At 37.9% G+C, this 13,267-nt stretch overlaps 1 protein-coding gene across 5 annotated transcripts in view; it reads left to right on the top strand.

The window, feature by feature from the left end:
• LRP5 (LDL receptor related protein 5) overlaps positions 1 to 6,248 on the top strand; it is a gene marked incomplete at its 3' end in the record, with an annotated part of 243,316 nt that extends 237,068 nt beyond the window's left edge. For all 5 annotated transcript variants that reach the window (XM_080346094.1, XM_080346093.1, XM_080346097.1 and 2 more), the window contains 3 exons: positions 2,399 to 2,538; positions 5,275 to 5,372; positions 5,987 to 6,248. In XM_080346094.1, the coding sequence (XP_080202220.1) occupies positions 2,399 to 2,538; positions 5,275 to 5,372; positions 5,987 to 6,248 (500 nt within the window). The remainder of the gene's footprint in view (positions 1 to 2,398; positions 2,539 to 5,274; positions 5,373 to 5,986) is intronic.
• Between the last annotated feature and the right edge of the window lie 7,019 nt (positions 6,249 to 13,267).

Here is a 13,267-nt window from a genome sequence, read left to right as displayed (position 1 = left end):
AAAACATCCCCTTTGGTTTAGCTCACCTCTGAGATAGCTTTCCTGTTTGCTTTTGGACAAAGTAGTTAATCTCTCTGTGTCTCAGTTGTGCATCTGTAAAACAGCAAAGCTTCTCTACCTCACAAAGGACTCAAAGCATGCATTCAGAGAAGTGCATGCAGCTATGATGCTGATATAGGAGGACTTGAAGTATACATAAAAGCTCAGGATATTCAGCCAGTAGATAAGAACCCAGAAACCTCATACAGACATCAAAGTAAACACTTAAATCATGAATCATTTTGGTTGTAAAAGACCTTTAATATGATCAAGTCCAAACATTAATCTAATAAGTGCTAAGTCCACCTCTATACCATTTTCCTAAGAACCTCATCTATGTGTCTTTTAAACACCTCTGGGGTTGGTGACTCAACGCCTTCCCTGGCCAGCCTGTTCCAATGCCTGACAGCCCTTTCAGTGAATATTTTTTTCCTAATATCCAATCTAAACCTCCCCTGGTGCAACTTTAGGCCATTTAATCTTGTCCTGTAACTTGTCACTTGGGAAAAGAAATTGACACCCAACCTCACTACAACCTCTTTCAGGTAGTTGTACAGAACAATGAGGTCTTCCCTCAGTCTCCTTTTCTCCAGGCTAAACAACTCCAGTTCCCTTCACTGCTCCTCGTAAGACGTGTTCTCTAGACCCTTCACCAGCTTTGTTGCCCCTCCTTGAACTCATTACAGCACCTCGATGTCTTACCTGTAGTGAGGGGCCCAAAACTGAACATAGTATTTGAGGTGCAGCCTCACCAATGCTGAGTACAGGGGGACAATTACTTCCCTAGTCTTGCTGGCCACGCTATTTCTCATGCAACCCAGGATGCTGTTGGCTTTCTTGGCCAGCTGGGCACACTGCTGGCTCATGTTCAGCCAGCTGTTAACCAATACCTCCAGTTCCTTTTCTACTGGGCAGCTTTCCAGCCACTCTTCCCCAAGCTTGTAGCATTGCATGGTGGTGGTGTGACCCCCATGATGTACCTCAAATTATTATTTAAAAATGTAGAACACACTTTTTGTAGAGGAAGTAGCAAATTCTTAACTACAAAGCTCTGAGAAGAAAAAACATCTCTTCAGGGTCAGAATACAAGAAATCCATATTTTGGAGTGCTTGGAGTGTGCTTTTCATGTCAGCTGAAAATCAGATAGATGATAAAGACAAATGAAAAGATGTGGCACTGCTTAATATTAAACAAGTTTTTGAGATGTGCTAATTGTTGTTTTGTTCTAGCCATGGCTTTGAAGGTAAGGAGATACAACTTAGGTTTCACCTTTCTTGCACTTCAATGACTCTGAACAGCTGTTCTTGTCTAAATTATGTTTTTGTGGTTATCAACAGGGTTTTGTGGTAGGAAATAAAATTTGAGGATGAAATCCTAGCAAATGAAATATTTGCAGTAGTGTTTTAAATTGGACTTCACTCTGAAATTTTTTTAAATAAAGCAAATATCAGTGGTTTTCATCTGTACCTCTGTGGGTGCTAAACTAAGCTGCCATTCTGATTCTTATTCGTATTTGTTAGTTTTTTCTAATCCATATGGCAGTCACAAGTTACAACAGCTGAAAATATTACCATAGATTTAATTCTAAAGAAGAAACATAGGTTCATAATACCATGCTGTTTCCAAAAAAGATAAATAGTCATGAATGAGAATCACAAATAGAGTCACTCTTCTTGTAACAAATATTTCCTGCATCTGATAAATTTCTGAAAACTTCCCCAAACTAGGCTCTTCCATTAGCACTGAATATTCTGACAGGAAGAAACTGAAAATACATCATCTGATTTAAGTGTATATTGGAGTAAAACAGATAGGAGGATGTTGTCTTCGCCTTTCCTGTCACCCAGGTTTCCTTCCTTTTGCCTCTGCTGATTTCCAGTTTGGGCAGTGATTTTTTTCTATTAACTTTTTTTTTTTTTTACTGTTTTTCATGTACTTGCAATAGAATTTCTTTGGATGGAAATGAAAACTTTGAAGGTTTCTAGCTTGTTTTACTTGGGCAAGGTATAACACTTTTTTTGCAAATGCCCGAGTTTGTTTAATTGGAAATTTCTCAGTTAATGCTTTGGGTAAAAGTTTGTATCCACTGTTCTGGAGATTCCTTTCTCAGCAGAGTATGAGAGCAGGTTGTGAGGAGTTCAGTGCTACAGTGAGACAGTAGGTGGTCTGGAGGTGAAGAGTTTGCTTTACCCAATATGTTGTTCCTTGTAATCCTGAAGTTTTTACATAAAACACTGTTTCCAAAGTGACAACCAGTAGCATTGCATAGGTTTGACGATCTGTGGATTTGTTTTGTTTTGCATTGGTAGGTGAAATTGTAGTTTACCTAATCTTGTTTTCTTCTCCATCTTACTGCAGGCATCTCTTGTGGAAAGTCTGTGATTAGCTCCATGAGTCTCATGGGAGGAAGCAGTGGTGCCCCCTTATATGACAGAAACCACGTTACCGGAGCCTCTTCGAGTAGCTCATCCAGCACTAAAGCTACTTTCTACCCTCAGGTATGTTTTGAAAATACACCTGTGAGTTAGGTATCTCCCACTTCTGAAGGAAAGGAAGATCAAAATTTGTATTACTAAATTAAATGTTAATAATGGTTGTTCTCTGTTTATGATATGCAGGCCCAGTCCATTTCACAAAAGGGGTTTGTTGTAGTCCATCAGGATTACACAATGCTATATGGTGTCAAAAATGTTTTGTTGGGTTGTTCCTGGGCACTTCCATTCTTCTGTCTTGAGTCCCTTGGAGATGCCGCTTCCTTGTTCTTTGTAAACTTTTATGTCAGTGGCCCAGTGACATTTTGCACTGTGTAATACTGCAGACACACCTGGAATTAAAAGAAAAACAAGACATGGCAGGACTAGAATGCAAACACATAAGAAATAAGCTTAGCTTGCTGTTTAAATAAAATATCAATTATTGACACTTCATTAGAAAACTAAATGCATACACTGGGAGAAAACACTGGTACCAGCAGAGGTTACTTTTTTGGGGGTTTTGCAGCTGTGATTTAGCTTCATTTCTGGCTTTTAACTGTTGGAAATAACAGAATTTTAGTCTCCATGTCAAAGTCTCATGAATTCAAAGATGTATAGTGTGAACAGAAATGATTCTCCTAGAATATGTAGGATAGACATACAAAGGTTACTGTTCACCAGCATTTTGTCATATGACAGGTTTTTTCATTAGTGCTTCTGAGCAATACATATATTCATTCTTCTGTTCACACAGGCTTGCAGAGTCCATCAACTAGCTGTTGAGTTGATGTTCAAGTAGTATTTAATCAGGAACCTGCATACTGTGCGGCTATATGTGTAATGTGTTTACATGTAAACTATTATGCTATGTATCAGAATTTTGATTGATAGTGTTTTGACCAGTGTCAAATGTGCTCTCTCTCACCTTTAAGAAGGACAAAGACAGAAAAGAGGCTCATGAGCTTATTTGTTGATTAAAATTAGTTACTTATTTCTTGCATTGCCTTCTCAATGAAACCATCAAGAAGGTAGTCACAGCTAGCAGAAGTTTGGAACTCAGCAGCCCTCTTAATTTAGCTTGTCTCATGCTTCACCAGTGTCTCTGTAAGTTGCTGAACAATTTCATGCTGGTACCTTGTTGATGTGTCAGTGACACACTAAAAAGGAACAACAGAAAAAGCTTCCCTGAATTTATATGAAAAACCTCTTACCTAAATCTTGTAAAAGGAAAGAAGCTTAAGAGCTGATCTGCCTGTGCCATTCTATGGGATACATCTTAGCCAAAAGATCAGCTCTTCAGTTGGACTTCTGGCCTGAGCTAATGTGACTATTATCGGGAAGAATTCCACACTTTTCACTCCAGGCTGTGTCAGCCAGGGCCTGCAAGCATGATAGCAGGCTTTCTTTCAGGAAGGGCATGCTGTATTCTTAGAAGGAAGCTGTTGCAAGGGCTTTGTTACATTGAAGTTACTACTTAATCCAAATATTTTGGTTAGTTCTAGCTGGTAGGTAATCACCCAGCTTTAGGTTAATAATAAAAATGAGAGATCTAAGCATCTCATTGTCTTGGCTTTTTTGTTTTGTTTTGCTTAACACCTCTTAGTGGTACTGAGAGATGGTCTAGTGAATAGAGACCAAGAAAGAATTTGTCAATGGAGTTATGGGAGTTTATATACCTGGGAACCTGGCCACAGGCATCCTGGCTGACACTCTGCTGTATTTAATCTGGCTTTGAGGTGGTGTTGATGCAGCTTAGCGTGCTAGTAGGAAAGAATCCAGGAGTAGCATGCAGTGCTCCTCCAAGGAAGAGGCTTTCTGAAAGATATTCTTGGGGCAATTACTTGTCATTCTCCACAGCTGCCAATGATGATGTTGAAGCTTGTCTCCCCTCACATGGATCTGGATGCAAGGCTTGTCACTTAGTAGTGATGAGCTCAACTCAATGGCCAGAAATCATTTTGCTAGATGTGTACAAGATGCTCACATCAGTAGCAAGGCCCTACCGTCAACAGCAATGCTGTAATTTTCCACACTGGAAGGGATGAAGCACTCTCCTTGTTTTTAGGCCAGTGTCCTGCTGGCTGTGTCAGGGCTTCTGCTTCCTGACAGAGGAAGAATCTTAAAGGATTCTGAAGCATAATAAAATGTTTTCCTAGTGTGAGGGTTACCAGCACAAAACCCACACAGAGCTTGTTCACATACATGCGTATATCCACACAGGCTAGGACAGGCTATAGCTGTTTTTTAGCTCTTAGGTTGTTTGCATTGTGAGCTGTGCCAAAATTATATGTCTACAGAATGGCAGCAAAAAGTATTCAGGGAAGGATGAAGTTGTGTTAGTTATAGTAAAGGAACTTGGCCTCCTGACCCTGCTATTGACTGGGGGTATGTTTAGGGGCTGAGTGTGGAACAGACTTCATTTACCATTAGCATCTGCTGTGGATGATATCAGTCCTTATGTTCAAGAAGGTGCACTGAGATTCTGTAAAACTGAGTCTAATTTCCAGCTTTACCACTGCCTTCCAGGTAATGTGTGTGGCAAGGAAGAAAATTCCCTGTGCTCTGAGAACTTTGGATGCCTGCAGTGTGCTTAAGTAAAGTCTCGTAATGAACTTCCATGATCTTTAAAAATGCACTTACCCACCCAGGCAGCAAGGAAACTAAAATAAGGATGAGTGACAGGATGAAAGCATCAATAATGTTGACAAAATAAGTAGAGTTGTATAATTAACTCAGATTTTCACACTGCTGTTCTTTTAGATCTTGAACCCACCTCCTTCCCCAGCTACTGATCGCTCACTGTATAATGCAGAGATGTTTTATTCCTCAAACATTCCTTCCACCACAAGATCTTACAGGTACAGCTCAGATAAAAGGTATAATAAATCTTCTGTTGATCTGTCCTTTAGTTTTGGATCTTAAGCAAAATGTTTTTGTTTAGACTTTGCCTTGTTTAAAAAGACTTTTCCCTCTCTTAATAAATGGCCATTCAAATGGAGGTTATGCCAGTTTTGGTGTTAAACAGTGGCTTTGTGTTTAGTTTGACACTACAGGTTTTAACACCTTTAAGTACAATGTTACTGAGTAATAATGCAATATATATAGACATTATTGATATGTAACAGTCACTTAGCATCCTGTATGGAGAAGGCTGATGTTTTGTGTTCAGTTCCTCAAGCTTATCTTAAAACTCTTTGATGAGTCAACCTATTTGTTAGTGACTGGGCTAAATGGTCATGGTGGCCTCCTGTGGCTGGTCAGGGGCTGGACGAATGCACTGCTGACTGAAGGTAGTTGTACCATTTAAATTTAACACAGTTCAGGTACTTCTTGAGTTAAGGCTCACATAGTATTAATGGACAGGCATCCTGACAGAGCACACAGAGCTTGTTCATTTTCAATCTCTTTCTTTCTTTTTTCACCAGATCGCAACTAATGCATGTGTCCTTTTTTTTCTTCTTTTTTTTTTTAGGCCATACCTTATACGAGGGATAGCTCCACCCACAACCCCATGCAGCACAGATGTTTGTGACAGTGACTATACTACTAGTCGATGGAAAGCCAACAAATACTATATAGATTTAAATTCAGACTCAGACCCTTATCCCCCTCCACCCACTCCTCGTAGTCAGTACTTGTCAGCAGAAGAAAGTTGCCCTCCATCTCCTGCCACGGAACGAAGCTATTTTCACCTCTATCCTCCTCCACCCTCTCCTTGTACGGACTCCTCATGACCTCAACAGAAGGAACTTTTTCTGTAAATATTTTAAAATATGAACAGATTTTAAATATATATTTTATGATTTAATTGGGGTGGGAATTTAAAAAAATAAAATGTGAATAAAAATGAGTGGGAGGGATGGGGCTGTGAAAAATTGTACAGAGGAAGGATATTTATAAAATCAATTTTTTTAACTTAATTTCCATTTTTTTTGTGCCATGTTTGCCTTTTTGAAGTCATGAAAATGACTCAGTCTCCAAAGGATTTGGGGAAGCAATGCAGAGAATAAAAATACATTTAAATAAAATTGTCAGTATATACTTGGGAGATACACACCACTGGGAGAAAACATGCAAAGATCACAACCCTCAGATGCCCCTGTTTGCAAGTGAGCTGAATGCTTCCCAGCAGAACTTGTATGTTGAGACTTGTATTTCAAACCTCCTCCTCAATTTGCTTAGCATTGAACTGGAAAAACACTTATTTTGGCCAAACCTCCCAGCTTAACTAGGCCCACAGGCATCATGCCCTACCTCATGTCACTACACATGGCCAGTTCTGGAACTTAGCTTGGTTTAGCTCCAATCATTTCCCCACTGCACTGGGTGAATGGTAGCAAAGCAGTTGTATTGATCATTGGGTGAAAGCAAGGAGCAAGTTTAAAGTGGTATTTAAGCTAAGAGAAATGCCTCACAAAGTGCAGATTGGGTCAGACTCACCATTTTAACAGTGATGAAAGCAAGTTCCTTCATCCACCACGAGGATGTGAGGTATTGATGGTGGTCTGGGAAGAGGCTGGGAAGTCAACCACTTCTCAAAGCACTGTTCTCTTTTTCCCAGCAGTCCAGTAATTCACTGTGCCAGGTCTCTGAGGTATTCATCTGTGTTGACTTGATCAGAGAATTGCTTCATATCTAGTGTTCATTTTCCAAAGTGGAATGATATGGTCACTTGTATTCATTTAAATGAGGAAAGTTGTTTGGTTTTTAATTGGTGTTTCTAGAAAATGGTATCTGCATATCTCAAAACTAAAACACCTCCCATTCAAACAGCTTAGTCATATATCTTTAAAAATTGCCACAGACATAGTTTAGGTTTAGAAACAGACAGAAAAAGCACAGGGGAGGAAGGAAAGGACACAAATATTACTTTTTTAATTGTGTTGAAATAAAAAACATAAACTCACATACAAACTGCTGTAACCTAAGGATGTCATGATCAGAAAAGTGCTCATGTTCCCAGACTCCTACCAAAAAAACCCTTTGGGAGTGGGGAGCTAGGATCAATCCCTTTCAAAATACAGAAGATAAATTTTTGTGTTGACTGCTCTCTTACTGTAAGAAAAGGGATTAAGTATTGTATAGCACTTTATAAATTCAGCTCTAGTAACAAAAATGTGAGTGCTTACTTGGGTCATCTAAGGGAAGTTCTGAATATGCAAAGTCATACCTGTTCTTCAGCAGATGTGTTGGGCCTTTGATAGCTTTAATATTGTTTGTAACAATGAAAACTTTTTTTTTCTCATTTGAACTTAAATTATAGTTGCTTTTGCATCTTTTAGCAGGTTATTTAAGAGCACATCAGAGGAACCTTTTAACTCCAGGAGAGGGGTCTTTGTGGTGATGATGGAGGGGCTGGGACCACACTGTTCAGATGCATTTTGTGTTTTCAGATTTATTAGTCCAGATTTGTTCTTCTTATCTACATTGTTCAAGAAGAGGATTTGTGCTGTCATGGGTGTGTTACTAAAACTCTTAAAAGTAGCTTTTACTATAATACCTTCATGTCTAAATTTTCTCTTGAGAGACTTAGCACAAAAAATGTGCCCACCGTTTTTCATGGAGGAGAATTCAGAATTGGAGAATACAACTTTGGAATTTAAGAATGGGTTCTTTCACCATACCCTATCAACATTATTAATTCTGTATTATGCCAAGTGGGATATCGTCATAGTTTGTTACTCTCAGATTGACTTGGCAAATCTCTGAACGGGTGTTAATGATTTGGTGAAACAAAGCAATTCTCTTGTGATCATGTTTCAGTGAACTAAAATAGGAATATAGATACCCAGGATATTTTATAGACCATGTTAATCATATAAAGGAGTACTTGTTCTGCATTACAGCAGTTGGTAGTCCAATTTAATATCATTTGTAATTTTGTGCATGATAACTATTTATAATTAATTCATTAGTTTAGCTGTCTTTTGCTATAGTTCTAGCTTAGAAACATACTACATTAGTGTTCCTGTATTCCTGTGGTGACACTGAATGTAAAACTACATTGATTTTTTTTTTTTCATTAAACCACCAATCTTTTTAAAGAACCACAACTATGATGATCTTAACAACTTTGTCTGAAGACTTGTATCCTATTGCAAAATTTGGAGTTGAGTCAAAGAAAATTAGCATAAACTATCTCAAGAGTCAAATTCTTTTGGGCCTTAGGTTTTCAGAAGGAAGGAAGCACTTGCGAATGGGGTGAATTAAGAGTGTACATTTTAATTTCAGTTGGACATTCACAGCCTGATGTTTGCTGAAAAATTGCCTCCTCTGAGCCGGTTGAAGCTTGGTGATGAGAATCTAAGCCCCACAGTGCTCCATAATACTGACTTTAAAAGCCTCTTCTAAAAAGAATTTGTATACAAGTTTAGCATCTTAATGTTTAAATACTAAATATTATTTTTGACTGCTGTATATACTTTAAAAGTTTTATATGGTGCTAGAAAAGACCAGAAAGAAAATTTGAGGAACAGGAGCTACTTCTCTGCAGAAATATCCTCAGTGTGCTCTTAGTGGTTTCCATCCTGTGAACTTTGAGGCTAAAATGTAGAAAATAGGTGTTATTTTCTTCTAGATCAGGATGAGAGGAAGAGTTGCAGGGAATTGGTGAATGCATATGACAAGTTATGGTAGTTCAGGGCTGAATAGGAAATAAGTGGGATAAAGTTGTGTTTTAGTAAGGTTTAGGTGTAGCTTTAACAGTGCAAAAGCTTTCTGTGAGAAAGCTGACAAATACTATAAGATTTCTCCCTTACAAACCTGCACGGGGATCCATGTGACTACCTGTGTGAGCTTGTGAGTATTTGAACCAGTGTTTTCAACCACTGTTTTCCAAGCCCATTATGACTGCATATTATGACTCGAAACAGCTCAGGGTGTGATATAGAACTGTGCCTGGAGAGCAGCTAGTGATGGGCAAATGTTATGGTTGATTCTGTGTTAGATTTTAAGGACAGATGTCCTAGCAGAGAGCAAATGACCTGCCTTCCAGTGCAGTCATGAAAGCAGCTACCTGTGTTCTCTTTTGTAGCATTTGTCCTATCTGCAGGACAGGTGCAGCAACAGTGTGAACTTTTAAGGTAAATGATCTTTGACAGTGAAGCATTACTTCATTTCAACCAAAAGTTTTGTGTAAATTATAGCTAGACTCATCAACAGCCACTGCACTTGGAAATTGGAATGGAGATAATTAATTTATTCATTATTGATGAATGATTTTGAGGAAGCTTCATTAGCAGTATCCCAGCTGTCTTACTGGTTCAGTTTTCTTCTGTCTGGACAGATCACTAAAGAGCACTTAGGCTAAAAGATTAAGCTAAATCTGTATGTATGACAAATAATGTTTTATTTAGGATAGTGTCGTATTACAAAATGCCCCATGTCTAAAAATGAGACTGTCATTATTAGGATATTCTAAAGAGGAATGTGGTAATGAGTGGAAACAAGCTGCTTATTTTGGAACAATGGGTTTGTTTTTTCAGTAATAAGCTTTGATCTCTCTGGTTTGCAATGGGTGCAAGCACTTTCCTAGAAGTTCTGGTTCTTTTCAAAGTAACAACAAAAGGGTCTCTTCCTTCAATACCTGTTCCACATACCTAGGATGGGCCTTCTGGAAATCTACAGTCCTGTTTATTCTAGATCTTTTTTCCATCTGATATCTAGAAGGTCATATGCTAGGACTCATCATGTTGTCCCCATTTTTATGCCAACTAGCGCCTCTTGGATTCTGAGACTTTTGGAATTCTAAAGTTCAGTGCACAGCAGATTTGGAAGCAGGAGCACTCAGTAATACACCAGTCACAAGGATGTTCCTCCATCGCCTGCAAGGTCAGATCCCTTTGCTAGGGAGAACTCCTGTGATACCCCTCTTCAGAGCCTCTGGAGTATGTTCTACTACTTCACTAGTGTGATCAAACTTCACAAAAGTTGTGTGCCCTTTGCTACAAGCATTTTAAGAAGCAGATATTTTCTGATGTCATTCATTTTATTGGGGTATATGTTGAGTCAATTCAAATGAGTAGCTGTGCTTATAACTGTGCTGCAAGTAATATCTATTAATGTCAGGAAGTGAAAACAGGAGGCAAGCATGTTCCCAATAATTAATAACAGACAAGAGTGCCTGGCATGGAGCCCTGAATTAGAAGTAACATATTTGCTGTTACAGTGCTGAAGGACGTTATTAAAATGTCCATGTTTGGACAGAGCATTGGACAACCCACAGTCAATGATAGTTATTTACAAATCAGTTATTCACTTATTTCTATGCTTTTATTATTACTCCATTATGAATTATGAGTGCAGTCCTCACCATAAATTTTGTTTGTCTATAGAATGCTCAGGGAAGGCTGAATCCTAAATTCTGAGAGGTGTCTGCTGATTCTGTTGCTGTTCTCTTATGTGTAGCAACACTTTCTGTTCATCATTAAACATAAAAAGCCCCTTTCTTCCCCTATTGTAAGTTTAGCTGAACGGCTTAAGGTATTTACCACATATTAAAAGAAATACATAGATATTTTCAATCCTGTCATGTCTTCTAGCTCTCCTTCCTGAGAACACTTCCTCTAGATTTTGTAAAGGGTATTTTTCTTTAATTTGTTTATTTTGAGGTTGGCTAAATATGCTGTGGGCCTTTTCACATAAGATTGTACGCCTTGGAGGGGTAAAGAGGAAGAATTTATTTTAAATAAATGGTAAGCCTGCTGATAGGAATAATGGAAACAAGTCTGATGGTACAAATGGCTTCTGCATTCCACAACAAAATCATTCAAAATGCCATGTCCTGACATACTGACAGTGCTCCCAGTCGCTCATGACAGCAAGCTGTCACATCCTGGCTGTTCCCAGCATGAACCACAGCTCTTGTTGCAGCCCACCTCTGGAGTCAGGGGCTGGGTTCTCTCCAGACAACACAGAATCCTGGTGGATGGAAGACCACAATGGCAATGCCTAAATGGGTCATTTTATATTGACAAAATATGGGCAGAGAATGTGCTTAGACTTATCAGAGGAGCATTGACAGCTGCAGTGAGTGACAAATTCACTGTCATTCACATAATTGAAAAGCAAGTACTCCCACTAGCACACTTTTCTATAAATAACAACGATGCTACTCCTGTGGTGGTGCTCCCTGAGTAGTGGTGTTTGACAAAGGGAGCAATATTTTGGTTCGTTTTGTACAGAAATCCTGCAGCGTCCAAGTAAGTATGGAGGTATTTTGGTTGCAACTACAAGTTACAGTTGTAAATGGAATTCATAAAACAAAATCTGTTGAAAACAGCCTTGCTGTTGTATGTGAAATTTGGAGGGCATCATAAACAAACCTGTTACCTAATTGTATTGCAATTGCTGCTATTGTAAATGTACATGAATATACAAAGAGTACCAAGAATTTTTATGATAAAATCCACACACAGTCTTTTTTTAAATTTATATTAAAATGTGTATTCTTCAAACAGTCTAATAATTACAGCTTTATATGTGTATCATTTTGTAGCATTTGTTACTGCAAAAGAAAACCAAAATAAATACTTCAGTGCCTTGAGTTTTTTAAACAGTTCAGCATATTAGCTGGGGGGAAAAAAAAGGCCTTAAATCAAAAGCGCCTGAGAATCATATGTAGATTGTAGTCCACTTGTTTTTAACAAAGCTTTGTATCATTGATGGGGTTCTCTTCAGTTAAAATACATACATCCACAAGTTGTGGAACTAACTGAAAGCTGACAGCTTCTGATTTTTTTTAAAGCATGCATGTCTTGAATTTGCAATATATTGGAATTTGTCTCAAATTCATTATTTCAAGTGAACTTTGATTAATATCCTCATATCTATTTCAACAGAAATCTTGACACCTGTCAAAAATTCATAACATTAAAAAAAAAAAAAAAAAAAAAGAAAAAAAGCCAGTAACCGACACTTATGTATTTGGGGATTAAATGGATGCTATTTACAGATTGTGACTAGAATATTTTTCATTAGAACCATAAAATCTTTTTTGTGTTGCAGAAAGTCTTCACCAAGTATTTTTCCAAGCATGGCCTTCTAGCATACAAATGAACTTGATAATGCTGTCTTAAGAAAAACTTATTTGAGGCTTTCATCCCTTCAGACCACTGTATGTTAAGAATTTTCTGGCCATGAAAATGTAATGTTTCTTTTTGTTAACAAAACCAAAGTCTTGTTTGAAGGAACTGGTATTTTATCTAAATATCTGTACAGATAGCAGACTCTGCATTTGTACTGTAGATTATGTGAATTTTTGTTTTATAATAAATATTTTTAAAATATTTGATTAGCAGCCCTTTTTATGAGTGAAGCTGTTTCATCATCTACAGTAGACACAACCAGCCAGCATCACAATTCTTTTACCTACTGTTTAAGATAAGGATAGTGTTGCTGTCTCTTTGATTTTAATTTCAAATGTACAATAACAGCAAGAGCAAGGAGGTTAAGAGGTTGGTTGGAAAATTGGTTGCCTTTAGAACTAAAATTGTTAGCTAGCTATAGAGCTTACCACGTATTTGTCAGCATCATGACCTTATCAAAAACGTTACACTCCCTAGGAATAATCCCTTGTGTTTTGACTAGACCAGATCAGATTTTTTAATTTTTTTTTTTTTTTTAAATTATTATTATAGTGGACATACTTGGAAACTAGTTCCATTGAGTCTAGTTTGATTTCCGCAGTCAATATTGGTGGTCTCAGATTTGTGAAATTTACCATCTTAACCTAAAAGTCAAAATAACCTTTAAT

The sequence above is a fragment of the Nesoenas mayeri genome (genome assembly GCF_963082525.1).
Source record: "Nesoenas mayeri genome assembly, chromosome: 5".
NCBI lineage: Eukaryota > Metazoa > Chordata > Aves > Columbiformes > Columbidae > Nesoenas > Nesoenas mayeri.
This window is presented reverse-complemented; position numbering and strand designations above follow the sequence as displayed.